Raw genomic sequence first — 12,670 nt, 5'->3', positions numbered from 1 at the left:
CTAACAAAGGCCAGTGCCCACTAAGAGGACACATCACATTTACCCGCGCGCACAATTCCGCGGGACCTCAGGCTCCAGGAACAACAACCATGGGGTTTATTTTACAAACAGGGGAAACAAAGAGCTTACTATATCCATAAGTGGCTGCTACCTCACCCATCTAGCATCGGTGATGGTCGCCACCAGTCACCAAGCGTGCTGAACTGCACTGGCCAGTAGCGATGGCCACTACTGTTCCTGCAGAAGCGGTGTCAGAGACATCCAGTGTTAACAGCTCTTTGTGAGTTGTTGGGTTATACCAACAATAAACAGCTCTTTGAGACACCAGGCCCAGGGCCTTTGGTGCTCCTTTCAGGCAATGTTACAGACAGAACCAGAGGCCAGTCTCTTGACAGAATCCTTCAGCTTCTCTTCCCTCCTCGGAGGTTGGCTGCTGGATGCTGCTTTTCTTCTTTCTTCAGAGGCCAGGAACAATTTCCCCCTTCTTTCTTCGGGGGCTCACATCATCTCTTCTTTGGGGTCCCCCGTTCTCTTTTCTCAGGGCTGGGGTCATTGTCTCCTTTTCTTCGGGGGCTCTCCCCGCTCCCTCCAACCCTGGCTTATATCCTCTTTCACCCACAAGTCTGATTAGACCGTTAGCACCAGTCATCTCATAGCTTGCACCTGATTGGTCCATCACAAAACAGCAGTTATTGAGCTCTGAGGAGCAACTGCCACAACTGACTAGTGGTGGAGCAGCAGGTTGAGAGACCACCACTGCTCTTGCTGGCTCCCACTGCTGAGGCGGCTGGGTTCCTGTAACACAACTGTAAAGGCACATTTTTAAATAACTACTAAGTAGTTTGTTTATGACTGATAGGGAAAGCTACATGCTGCTTATCCCTCAGCAAGAACTGCTTGTGCACCTATGACATACTGGGCTCCATAACAGTGACACACAAAAAAAAATCTGGAATAGCCCTTGTTCTTACGTGCAGGGGCTAGGAAAGGAAGTACATACAAAAGCAAATGATCACAATGTAGGTAAATGTTATAGTGAAGTACTTATAAAAGTATATCCTTGTCTAGAAATATAAGAATGCTGAGGTCATAGAAAGTTTTGTAGTTTCACAAGCCAAGGTGAGTCAAATCTGTACCTCTGTTAATTGCATCTTGTGTATGAAGTCACAAGGGGTCCTGACACTTTTAAAGGGTCTTACTTGTTTAGAAAACCTCTTCCTCTTGAGGGGGGGTGGGTAGAAGAGTACCTATTATTTCTCTCTTATCTACTACCAGGAGATTAAGTAGAATAATTAAATTATTTTCCTTTCATTCTGTCTCCTGAGCAAGGTGATGTTTCCATCTCTTTTATAAATAAAAGCACTTATTTTATCACTTAAGAATTACCAAACTTGGAAACAACCCAAATGTCCATTTATAGATGAATAGAAAACAGACTGTGGTATGAACAAAATGAGGTATATAGAAACAATGGACTATTAGTCAACCTTAAAACACTTTCTAATACATGCTACAATACTGATGAAACCTGAATACTTTATGGTAAGTAAAATAGGCTGTACACAAAAGAACAAAGATATATGATTCCTCTTAATATGATGTACTTAGAATAATCACATTTGTAGAAAGTAGAATGGTAGTTGCCAGGTGCTGGCAGTATTACAGGGCAGGGAGAGAGAGATACCCCAAATCTGAACACTCAGATACACCACCACTCAGGCATACACCACCTTGAGACAAGACGTACTCTAGTTTGTAAGACCTTCAATAGAAAATAACTTTAATACAATTAATGTTCAATAAAGAAAAAAGAAAGGAAAGAATAGATAAAATATTTTTTACATCAAGCACCCAGAGTTACCCATCTCCTCATGGATAAATTTCCAGCCAAATAGGGTTGGCCCAAAGCAGGGCTGCTAAGTCCCAAAAGCCTCCCACAAGTGTAAGGAACATCCTGGTGGGGACCCATAGTTAAAGGGCAGAAGTGCCCGGACAAGTCTGGAAGGGAAAAAATAAAAGCACAATCAAAATCAGGATAAATGCTGCCATTGTTATTCTCCCCATGGTCTCTCACCCATGTCTGTTTCAAGTGTCTCCTGTGTTCCCCAAGCCCCTGGACCAGTCCATGGCTGACAAGCAAGAGCAGCTTCTTCACCTGTCTCTCTGTTCCATATCCCTCCTCCAGGTCCTCTTGATCTCCTTTCTTCCCTCCTGTCTTCTCCCCAACTTCTATTTGCTCTTCAGCTCCACCCTTCCTTAGGATGTAACATGGAACCTGGTGACTCCCCCTTCCCTGGGGATTACCCTGTTTACAGCAGGAGAGGAAAATAGGTGGTGATGATGGCTGTTCAATAATGTGAATGTGCTTAATGCCACTGAACTATGCACTTAAAAATGCTTAAATGGTAAATCTTACATATATTTTACCACAATAAAAAATCATCACTACTGATGATTTGGAGCAAAAAGAAATTAATGTATGGTTCTCCCTTTCCAGGACTTTTGGGAACACCATGCACAGGAGTTGATTCCTTTTGGTCCCTCGGGGTGTTAGAATTTAAAATACAACAGGACTGAGACTTGGAGGAAAAGGCAGTTTTTGTTTGGTTTTTTTTTTAAAGGCTTACTTATTTATGCATACAAGAAATGGGGTATAGGCAGAGGTGCAGCGGTGGGGAGGGTGGGAGGATTCCCCAGAGACAGAGTGAGGAACATAACAGGCAGACTGACTGAAATTCACTGCTGAGGGGAGCAGTGGGCAAGACAGGAGAGGTCTTCTGTGCCATGTGGGTTCTATCCCCTGGCTGGCGGGGGGTCGAATTTGTGCTACAATGGCTGTAGATAGCTTTACAGTGCTATGCTTAACCCCTTGCACCACCCGGGAGGCCTGAAAAAGGCAGTTTTTTGGTTTTTGTTTTTTTGAACTGGGGTACAGGCCAGAGGTGTGGAGAGTGAGAGGATTCACCAGAGACAGAGCAGGGAAGAGAACAGGCAGATGGACTGAAATACACTGCTGAGGGGAGCAGCGGGTGAGTCAGGAGAGGTCTGCTATGCCATGTGAATTGCTCCCTGGCTGGGGATCGAACAACTGCTGCAGTGGCTGCTGATAATTTTCATAGGTTGTGTCTTAACCCCTTGCACCACCAAGGAGGCCCTGGAAAAGGCAGTTTTTAACCTTTCTTATTTGTAAGTCTTCCCAAGTGGAAATGGCTAAGCGGGAGAGGTGGAAATACAATAGCTTGGATATACCCCAGCCTGTGTGGCCTTGCCATAATATATCTTCTGAACTGTTCCTCAGAAGTACAATTTGTGAAGAAAGGGACTAGAAAAGAATTTGATCCAAGCAAAGAAAGGAGAGCTAAATAATTAGAGAGTGGTAAACTGAGGATCAGATTATTGAGATCTCTGTTAGCCCAGTAAACTTGAGTGAAGGCTGGCTTTCTGCCTTTTGTTGTTACTGTTATTTGAACAGGTAGAAAGAGCCTGTAGAGCACAGTCTGCCTTTCCCTGATGCCTTTTCCACTTGAAGAGACCAACTTTTGATTTTTGGTCAAATTCAATTATTTCCTCCGAGGAACAAAATACATAGGAAAGACTGAAGACTATTAATGTACTCAAGACTGTGAAACGTTTCAAGGACATTTCTCTAACATGTTTATCATCTTTTCTTGTGTTAAGCTCGTATTTAACAAAAAATCAGAAATTGCTTATAATTTTTTCTTTGTTTCTTTAACATAGTTTAAAATGTTTTATTTTGAAATAAGTTAGAAACATTAAGTTAAAAATGAATCTAAGAAATCTTGCAACCTCACTTCTTATAGACCCTTCAGAATTTTATATGAAATGGAATATAATTTTATATTGTGGTGTTAAAAGACTTATATCAAGCCCTTCAAAAACAGTCCTCTACTTGCTTCCATGCACACCTATCTTGGGACTTAAATTTAAAATTGTGTAGTTCTGTAAATTTAGATTTAACATTAAATTGTGATTTATTGGTTGCATAATGATAACAACTATAAACTGCTATATCATGCTATTTGGTATATCATGAAGCTTGTTAAAATCAAATTCTTTTTACTTCAAATGCATGCTGTATGGCTGTGTTTGGCTGTCACCAGACAGCTAATTATTGAGTAACAGATTATCAGTGTGTTTCCTTCCTACCTATATACTTTTGTTTATTAAGAATGCCTGGGCTTTTGTCTTCCAGCAATATCCAGACTATTATGCAATAATTAAGGAACCTATAGATCTCAAGACCATTGCCCAGAGGATACAGGTATGAAGGTGACCATACGTAACCATGTGACTTTCAGACCAGATTGACTTACAGTCTTTCTTAGGAGGCTTTTAGAAAACAATGAAGCAGCTATCTCTGTAGTGGGTTATTAGCAATATAGTATAAACACATTGGTGTGTGTTAACTGACTGTAGATTTGGAAGCAATGTAGCATTGCAGTTTTTCTGTGGGGAGCAAAGCAAAATTCTCATTGACATAGTAAATCTTGCTCTTAAGACAAAATATAAAAAGCATGGGTCATGGGCATTTCTAATTGTGAATGGTACACCGGTAGTAAAACTTCATTGTTTATTTTTATCTACTTCCAAATAGTTTCAGGATATCTCAGAATAAATTGCCTTTTATGTACAACAACAAATGTTAGAGTACAAGTCAGTGAATTAGACATTGTTTTCTTCTAGCACATATGTCTATATCTCCCTATATCTCCAGTGGTAAAAGTCTTGCCTGCTCTGTTCTAAGTGCTATTATGTATTAGCTAATTAATTCTTAAAACAACTCTTTGAGGTAGATGATAATATTCCCTTTCTCATCTCCTTTCTAGATGCAAAAACTAAAGCACAGAGATAGTATATCATTTGTCCCAGTCATCAGCTAGTAAGGAAAAAAGTTAGAATTTGAATCCAGACTGTCTGGCTCCAGAGTCTGCTTCTAGCCCTGACACTGTTAATACCTCTCCACAGAGTAGGTGCTTAATAGATACTGAGCGAATGATGAATCAAATTTAAAAAGTGATGGTCTAAGGCTAACTAAGGAAGGTATAAGGAGAAAGAGCTACATTATACCAGAAATCTAGTTTTTATTTTTATTTTATTTTTTTAAAGATTTATTTATTTATTTATACAAGCACTGGGTACAGTCAGAAGCACGGGAGGGTGAGAGAAGTCACGAGAGCCAGAGCGGAGAGCAGAACAGGCAGAGTGACGAAGTACACTGCTGAGGGGAGCAGCAGGTGGCAGGAGAAGTCTACGTGCCATGTGGGATCCTCGCCCGGTGGCCGGGGATCTAACCAGCGCTGCAGAGGCTGCAGGCAGCCTCGCAACCCAGTGCTTAACCGCTGCGCCACCGGGGAGGCCCCAGAAATCTAGTTTTTAGAGTAAAACTGACGTGGGTTATTTTCCTAGCTCTGCCTCTTACTTGCTATGTCACTTTGGTCAAGCAACTTGCCTGCTTCTTCTGCTGTACACTGAATATACAATTACCAAATTGCAGAGTTGGTGATAATATATGTGAAGCATCTCACAGACAACCTATGGGATGTGACCTTGGTGAATTACCAGGCCTCTCCCTCCAGGCAAAGCAGGGTTTGGAGCTCCTAGTAATAAAACAAAAGGGAAATTTAATTGTCATATAGTCTCATTGAGAAATTAGACTGAAAACACAATGGTTTGCCAGGAGGGAGAAACTTCCTTTGTTTTAAAGTCTAAGAGAGCAGTAAAGAGTAATAGTGTGGTATTTGCTGGTACTCTTAAGATACATTTTCACAGAATGTTAAAATATAGATTCCTTAATATTATCACCTAGTTTTTAAGGCAGCCCAATAGCTGCTACTAAGAATGATTTAGTCTCCTGGAACCACATCTTTGGGTTTGTAACATCTATTTATGAGAAAGGTTTTTCATAATTCTGAATTTCAAATCACGTCTTTAAACACTCCTGCCTCAGCCCCAGTCTTCTCTGTGATCTTTCAACTTATCTTGTCTTTTTTTCCTTCCAAAAACCCTACGTTCTTTTGCCTCCACCCTAATAAAGATCCTTGTCCTCTTATGTCCAAATTATTGTAATCGTCTTTCCTATCTCTCTGAAGAAAGCTTCTCTAGTTGTTTATGCTTAGTTTCCTGACCCTAACTTTGTTCCTGCTGTTCTGCTTCTCAGTGACTTGTCACTTATTTCTAATCTCTGCCAAAACAAGTTGCTTCACCTTGTACCAGTTCAGTAATAACCAACTCTTACTAACTTGAGCAGAAAGGGATGTCATGGCACAGTTCAGGTCATGCACAGTCTCTTTGTGGAGCCATTGCTGTTACCATTGCCATTTTCCACTGTGGGCTCTGGACACTCTCTTCTCCACTTCTAGACTCTGCTCTCCTGCATATACTTTCATTATCTTTCCCTGCTGTAGTCCCTTAATACTCAAGTGAGAATTATTTCCCTTTAACCTGGTTGCCAGGCTGCTGGCAGAGCTACCATCAGCCTACTCTGCCCTCTATTGTGGAAGAAGATACTACCTATGCTGGAATTTTCTCCCAATACAAAAGGTGCTCAGATGTTGCATCTGGGTATCTCCCGCCTGACAAAAAACATGCTACTCTCTTTTGCCTGGCTTTCTGGATTTTGCCTCATTTGTCCTTACTCTGCCTATACAGCCCCTGCTTATTTTACCCTGCCCCACCATCCACTCCACTTAATTTGGTTTTCTTGGTCTCTTTAGGACAGATCTGTTCATTTCTGTGTTCTTCTCTTTAGTTATGTGTACATTTTGCTTCTTTCCCCTCTTTATTTTGTAAATTGTACCAATTATGAGTGACTCTGGTTTATTTTAGATTAAGTGATCTTTAAGATATGATAATTCTAGCACATACATAGTAGATACTCATAAAATGTTAGCCTTTATGTTAGGCTAACTTTTTTTTTTTTTTTTAAGTATTTGTTTATTTATTTATTTATTTATTTATGCACGCACTGGGTACAGTCAGAAGCTCAGGAGGGTGAGAGAATCCACCAGAGCCAGAGCGGGGAACAGAACAGGCAGAGTGACGAAACACACTGCTGAGGGAACACGGCAGGAGAGGTCTGCCGTGCCCTGTGGGACCCTCAACGGCCGCTGGGGATCATACCGGTGCTGCAGAGGCTGCGGGCAGCTTTGCAGCCCAGTGCTCAACCGCTGCACCACCGGGGAGGCCCTAACTTTTTATTTTATCTTAAATAGTGTATAAAACTAGAGGAATTTTACTTTATACTGTTAAGTTCACCTTAATGAATTTATATTCAAGAAGCACTTAGAGCAGTACTTGGCACAAATTAAGCACTACGTATTTGCTAAGTAAAACAACTTTCACCAAATTTATTTAATGTTAAGTTTTTTGAGAATAATGAAGTTTTTTGTTAGTGAAGGTTCTGTTACTGATCTCAAAAACTTGTTTGTAAATGGACAGTAGTAATAGTTTATAAAACAGAAAATGGCTAGGTATTATTCACGTGTACTTTCCAATAAATCTTGGAATATGGTGACAATTTAAAAATATGTGAAGTTTTTTTTTTTAAGGTCATACTGATTAACTCTCAATAAGAGGAATTGCTGTATTTTGTTTACTATAGAATGGAAGCTACAAGAGTGTTCATGCAATGGCCAAAGATATAGATCTCCTAGCAAAAAATGCCAAAACTTATAATGAGCCTGGTTCTCAAGTATTCAAGGTTAGTTTTTTTGTTTTTGTTATTTTCATTGATAAGAGTAGATTATTTAGTTTAGAATTGGTAATTTTTATATAACAACTTTATTGAGATAAAATCCACAAACTGTATATTTAATATACAAATTTAATAGTATATTGACAGAGTTGTGCAACCATCACCATGATTAATTAGCAGTCATTCTCTATTTCGCCAACAAACTGTCCGGCCCTAGGCAACTACCAGTCTACTTTCTGCCTCTGTGAATTTGCCTATTCTGCACATTTTATATGAGTAGTATCATACAATGTATGATCCTTTGTGACGACTTCTCCCATTCAGTGAATTATCTTTTCACTTTTGTGATGGTGTCCTTTGACACATACAAGTTTTTAATTTTGATAAGGTCAGTTTGTCTGTTTTTTCCTTTGCTTTTAGTGTCATATCTAAGAAATCATTGCCTACCAAGACCCTGAAAATTTGTACTTCCATTTTCTCATAAGAATTTTATAGTTTAACTCTTATATTTATGTCTTTGATCCATTTTGAATTAACTTTTGAATATGAGAGGTAGGAGTCCACATCTGTTCTTTCACATGGGATATTCATTTCTCCCAGTTTCTTATGTTGAAAAGACTGCTCTTGAACTATCTTGACCCCCTTGTTGAAAATCAGTTAAATATACATGTATTGATTATTGTTGGATTCTTGGTTCTATTCCATTCATTTATCTGACTGTCTTTATGCCAGATCAAGGTTAGTTTCAAGTCCAGATAAATGTTAATTAAGTTCCTGCATTTAAATTTCACATATATAAAAACCAGTCTGTATAGATTTATGCTTCAATGTTGAATAGTTCCATGTAGAAATTTCTTGAATAAATAATACATCATTTAGAATTTAGCAGTGTATTCTACAAAAATCTTTACAAGTAAAATCATTTAGACTTTCATAATGCTAACTCAAATACAGTTGCTTAGTTTTTTAGCTTTCATCTTTTAAGAAAATTTGAGTGAAAATCAGGAATGAATAATTAAGTCCTGCATTCCTTAATAGCACATTGTAATAGTTCTTTACAAATAGTTTGTCGATACAGTTAAAATTTTTCTCTTTGGTTTGATTTTTTCCTTAACTAAATTATAAAGAGCTGGATTTAATATATTAGTATGCTATTGACCTAAGGAAGTACATTCATCCTAGATTTGCGTGCATCCTAAATTTGTGGTCTAACTTTTCATCTTAGTAATGCTTCTTGTTTTAATTTTTAGGTCATTGTACACAAAGTTCATTGTATTTTCCCTCCTTTTTTCCCTGTTCACCATGTTACTTGAGTAATTGTGGAAGAGCTTCAAAGCATTTTAGCTTATATTTTAATTACAAAGATGTTTTGGAAATTTGTGGACAAGTTAAGAGGATGTAGCTTTGTGAATACTGAATGGAATACTACTCCAAATTGTCCAGTGACTGAGTGAGGGTGTTTTAAAACTGTCCTTCTATGCTTTTTTTTTAAAAACAAGCAATTTTATTTTGATAGGATGCAAATTCAATTAAGAAGATATTTTATATGAAAAAGGCAGAAATTGAGCATCATGAAATGGCTAAGTCAAACCTTCGAATGAGGTAGGTTAAAAAACATCTGAGATATTTGTGCCTTTATTACGTGCTAAATTTTCTAGGTAGTGAAACCAAAACAGTTAAAATAAGATATATTGCATTTTAAGGTTATATTTATAATGTGATTCTGGGGAGAGTAGGGATAACTTTTACCCTGCCTCTTCATAGCAGCTGAAGGACTTTCTTTCTTTCTTTCTTTTCTTTCTTTCCTTTTCTTTCTTTCTTTCTTTCTTTCTTTTTCTTTCTTTCCTTTCTTTCCTTTCTTTCGGTACCCTCGCCAGTGGCCGGGGAACGAACCAGCGCTGCAGAGGCTGTGGGTAGCCTCACGGCCCAGCGCTCAACCGCTGTGCCACCAGGGGAGGCCCTGAAGGACTTTGTTTAAAAAGAAATAATTTTTAAGGTTTAACACCACTTTAACTGCCTTATACACTTCACATATAATGTATACTATACTTAGTGTATGTGTAATATTGCAACAGTTATCTGTGTTATATAGTTGTTTATATTTCTGTTTGCAGTAAGAATATTTAACCAGGTGTCAGGAGATCTAGTCTTATCCTGGTTTTTCCTTGTGCTTGGACTATCGCTTTGAACAAGCCTTCCTTCTGGATTTCCATTTCCTCCTACCTGAAATATAAAATTGAGTAGCTACTTTTGAAACTTCCTTCTGGTCCTGATACTTACTTTGTTCCCAGATCCTCTTGTTATTGCAGTGACCATGTACTCTCTAGCACCAGCCCTGGTCCATTCTCTGCAGAGTCCCTAGGTCATGTAGCAAAGCCTTTATACAGTAGAGGCTCAGAATATTTGAGCATTTTTATTTAGAAAAGAAAAAGAAAATGGTTGTTTCCTTTTTGTTTACCTAATATTCTGATTTCAGCTCTCAGTTTTATGAGATTTTCTGTCTTATCTCTGAATAGGACTCCATCAAATTTGGCTGCAACCAGGCTGACAGGTGCCTCACACAGTAAAGGTGGCCTTGGTGAAGAGAGAAATCCCACTAGCAAGTATTACCGGTGAGAGAGAGTGAGTGTGTTTAGTCCTAGAAATGACCTGTGTTTGAGGATAGGCGTTCTAGCGATGGCTATCATGAAGTAATATTTTTGGATATAGTTAGGTGAAATCAAAATTTGCTATCACATACCTTATTTAAAAGGTTGAGGTACCATAGTAACCCTGACCTTGCCTCTGAGATGATGTTTAAGCAGAAATCGTTTGCCAAATCGACCTTAATATTGCCAGTAAGATGAGTGATAAAATACTAAAAGGTTTTGTGTTCAAATCGAATTTGTGAATTCATTGTAAAATATGAGCATCTTAGGAAAGAATTCCATTAATTATGAGTGGATTCTTTTTTCCATAAAATAAGGAGTAGGTCTGCATTTAAGTAAAAAAAATGCAGGTAGCCTACCTATTTCAGGCTTTGATTATGCAGGATATTTAAAGAAGTACAAAGATAAATTAGGGACTCATCGGTTGCATAGAAATATTTATCTTTGATGTGAATGCTATTTTCATAATTTCTATTTCCTATAAAGTACCTAAATTGTTATAACATTTCCCCCCTTTTCTAATTATTTGTTTTTCTTTGTAGTAATAAGAGAGCTGTACAAGGGGGTCGTTTGTCAGCAATTACCATGGCACTTCAGTATGGCTCGGAAAGTGAAGAGGATGCTGCTTTAGCAGGTAGGCCTTAGATTTTAATCATCAAATGCCTTCTCAGTGAATCCTTCTGGAAAATTTCAGTGACTTTGGTCTAGTTGGGAGTTTGTCGGTTTTGGGAGCACATGCTATTTTGTTGCTTTTTTTTATTGCACTCTTGTTGACAAACATTATCAAAAGCTTGCTTTATTTTTATTTTATAGATTTATTTTGTGTTAAAACTTGTATCTATGTTAATAAATAATTATGGAAAACAAATCAGTTTGCTAGCCATGCATATCCTGGTTTCAAACCTATAGTGATAAATAGGGAGGGAGCACTAGTGATACCATCAGAAAATCCGAGACACATTCACATCATCTTAGGTTTCCAGGTCGTTGGCTTATATTTTCAGTAGACTTTAACTTCTTCTCAACTAGTGTTTATGATTTAAAGATAGATGTAAATTATAATCAGAACAGTATGGTGAATTGTCATTTAAAAAGTCCAAAAATGATATTGGAGACTGTCCATGTAGTTTCTAGAGGTTAGCTGTATTCCTTAACTCATGGTACTATCCTGTGTATTCACTCCAGTCTCTGCAGCTATCATTCTTCCTCCTTTCTTTGTCCTTGCATGTCCCTTTAGAGGACTGCTGTGATTACATTTTGTACCCAGAAATTAATCCATGATAACATTCCAAACTCAAAATCAGTCACATCTGCAGAGTTCCTTTCGCCATGTAAAGTAATAGTCATTGGTCCTGTGGGTTAACATAAATAGAAATTTAAGTAATGAAAATAATTATTAGAACAATGGGTGCAGCTGAAGTGGTACTTTGGGTGGAATTTATAAATCTGAATGCTTCTATTTAGAAAAAACAAGCAGCTGAAAGCTAATGAATTAAGCATCCAACATAAGAAATTAAAAGAGATAGTAGGAAAAATATAAGGAATCTAAGAACAGAAATTAATTCATTAGAAAAGAAAACTATAAAAAAAATAAACAGTAAAGCAAAAGTTTCTGTTAAAGCTATTACTAAAATTGGAAATTTGTCATGAAAATATCAAGAAAGAAATAGAAGGCACAAATAAATATTAGGGAAAAGAGGGAGCATACAGAGATTACAAACAGAATACATGAACAGTTTTTGTGCAAATATATTTGAAAATTTAGATGAAATAGAAAAATTTCTACAAAGTGATAAATGCCTAAAACTGATCCAAGAATAAAAAGAATGATTAGCTATGTCATCACTAAAGAAATTAAATTTGGGACCTCCCCCGTGGTGCAGCGGTTGAGTGCCGGGTTGCAAAGCTGCCCGCAGCCTCTGTAGCACCGGTTCAATCCCACATGGCGCACAGACAGCTCCTGCCGCCCGCTGCTCCCCTCAGCAGTGTACTTCGTCACTCTGCCTGTTCTGCTCTCCCCTCTATCTCTGGTGAATTCTCTCACCCTCCCCGCACTTCTGACTGTACCCAGTGCTTGTATAAATAAATAAATAAAACTTAAAAAAAAGAAAAAAGAAAAAAATTAAATTTGTTACTTACAAATATTCCCACAGAGAAAACATCAAGCCAAACATTCAGGAGAAGCCAAAACATACAGACTTCTGCAGAAAACAATAGAGCCCCCCAATTAATTCTATGTTTGGCTAGATATAAAAGCCAAACAATGTGTATGCACACTCTAGCAATATATATTAAAAATAGTACATGG

At 38.0% G+C, this 12,670-nt stretch overlaps 1 protein-coding gene across 30 annotated transcripts in view; it reads left to right on the top strand.

Moving 5' to 3' along the window:
* The window catches only part of PBRM1 (polybromo 1), a 96,446-nt gene that overhangs the window by 19,553 nt on the left and 64,223 nt on the right, over positions 1 to 12,670 (top strand). For 29 of the 30 annotated variants that reach the window (XM_054694566.1, XM_054694561.1, XM_054694532.1 and 26 more), the window contains 5 exons: positions 4,214 to 4,282; positions 7,622 to 7,720; positions 9,231 to 9,316; positions 10,231 to 10,326; positions 10,905 to 10,996. In XM_054694566.1, coding sequence (XP_054550541.1) covers positions 4,214 to 4,282; positions 7,622 to 7,720; positions 9,231 to 9,316; positions 10,231 to 10,326; positions 10,905 to 10,996 — 442 coding nt within the window. Of the gene's footprint in view, positions 1 to 1,090; positions 1,120 to 4,213; positions 4,283 to 7,621; positions 7,721 to 9,230; positions 9,317 to 10,230; positions 10,327 to 10,904; positions 10,997 to 12,670 lie in introns of those variants that run through there. The other variant, XM_054694620.1, reaches the window with a different exon arrangement.

This window comes from Talpa occidentalis, unplaced genomic scaffold (genome assembly GCF_014898055.3).
Source record: "Talpa occidentalis isolate TD23 unplaced genomic scaffold, MPIMG_talOcc4v2.1 talOcc4.10, whole genome shotgun sequence".
NCBI lineage: Eukaryota > Metazoa > Chordata > Mammalia > Eulipotyphla > Talpidae > Talpa > Talpa occidentalis.
Note: the sequence above shows the minus strand (reverse complement) of the source record. Positions and strands in the feature narration are given on the sequence as shown.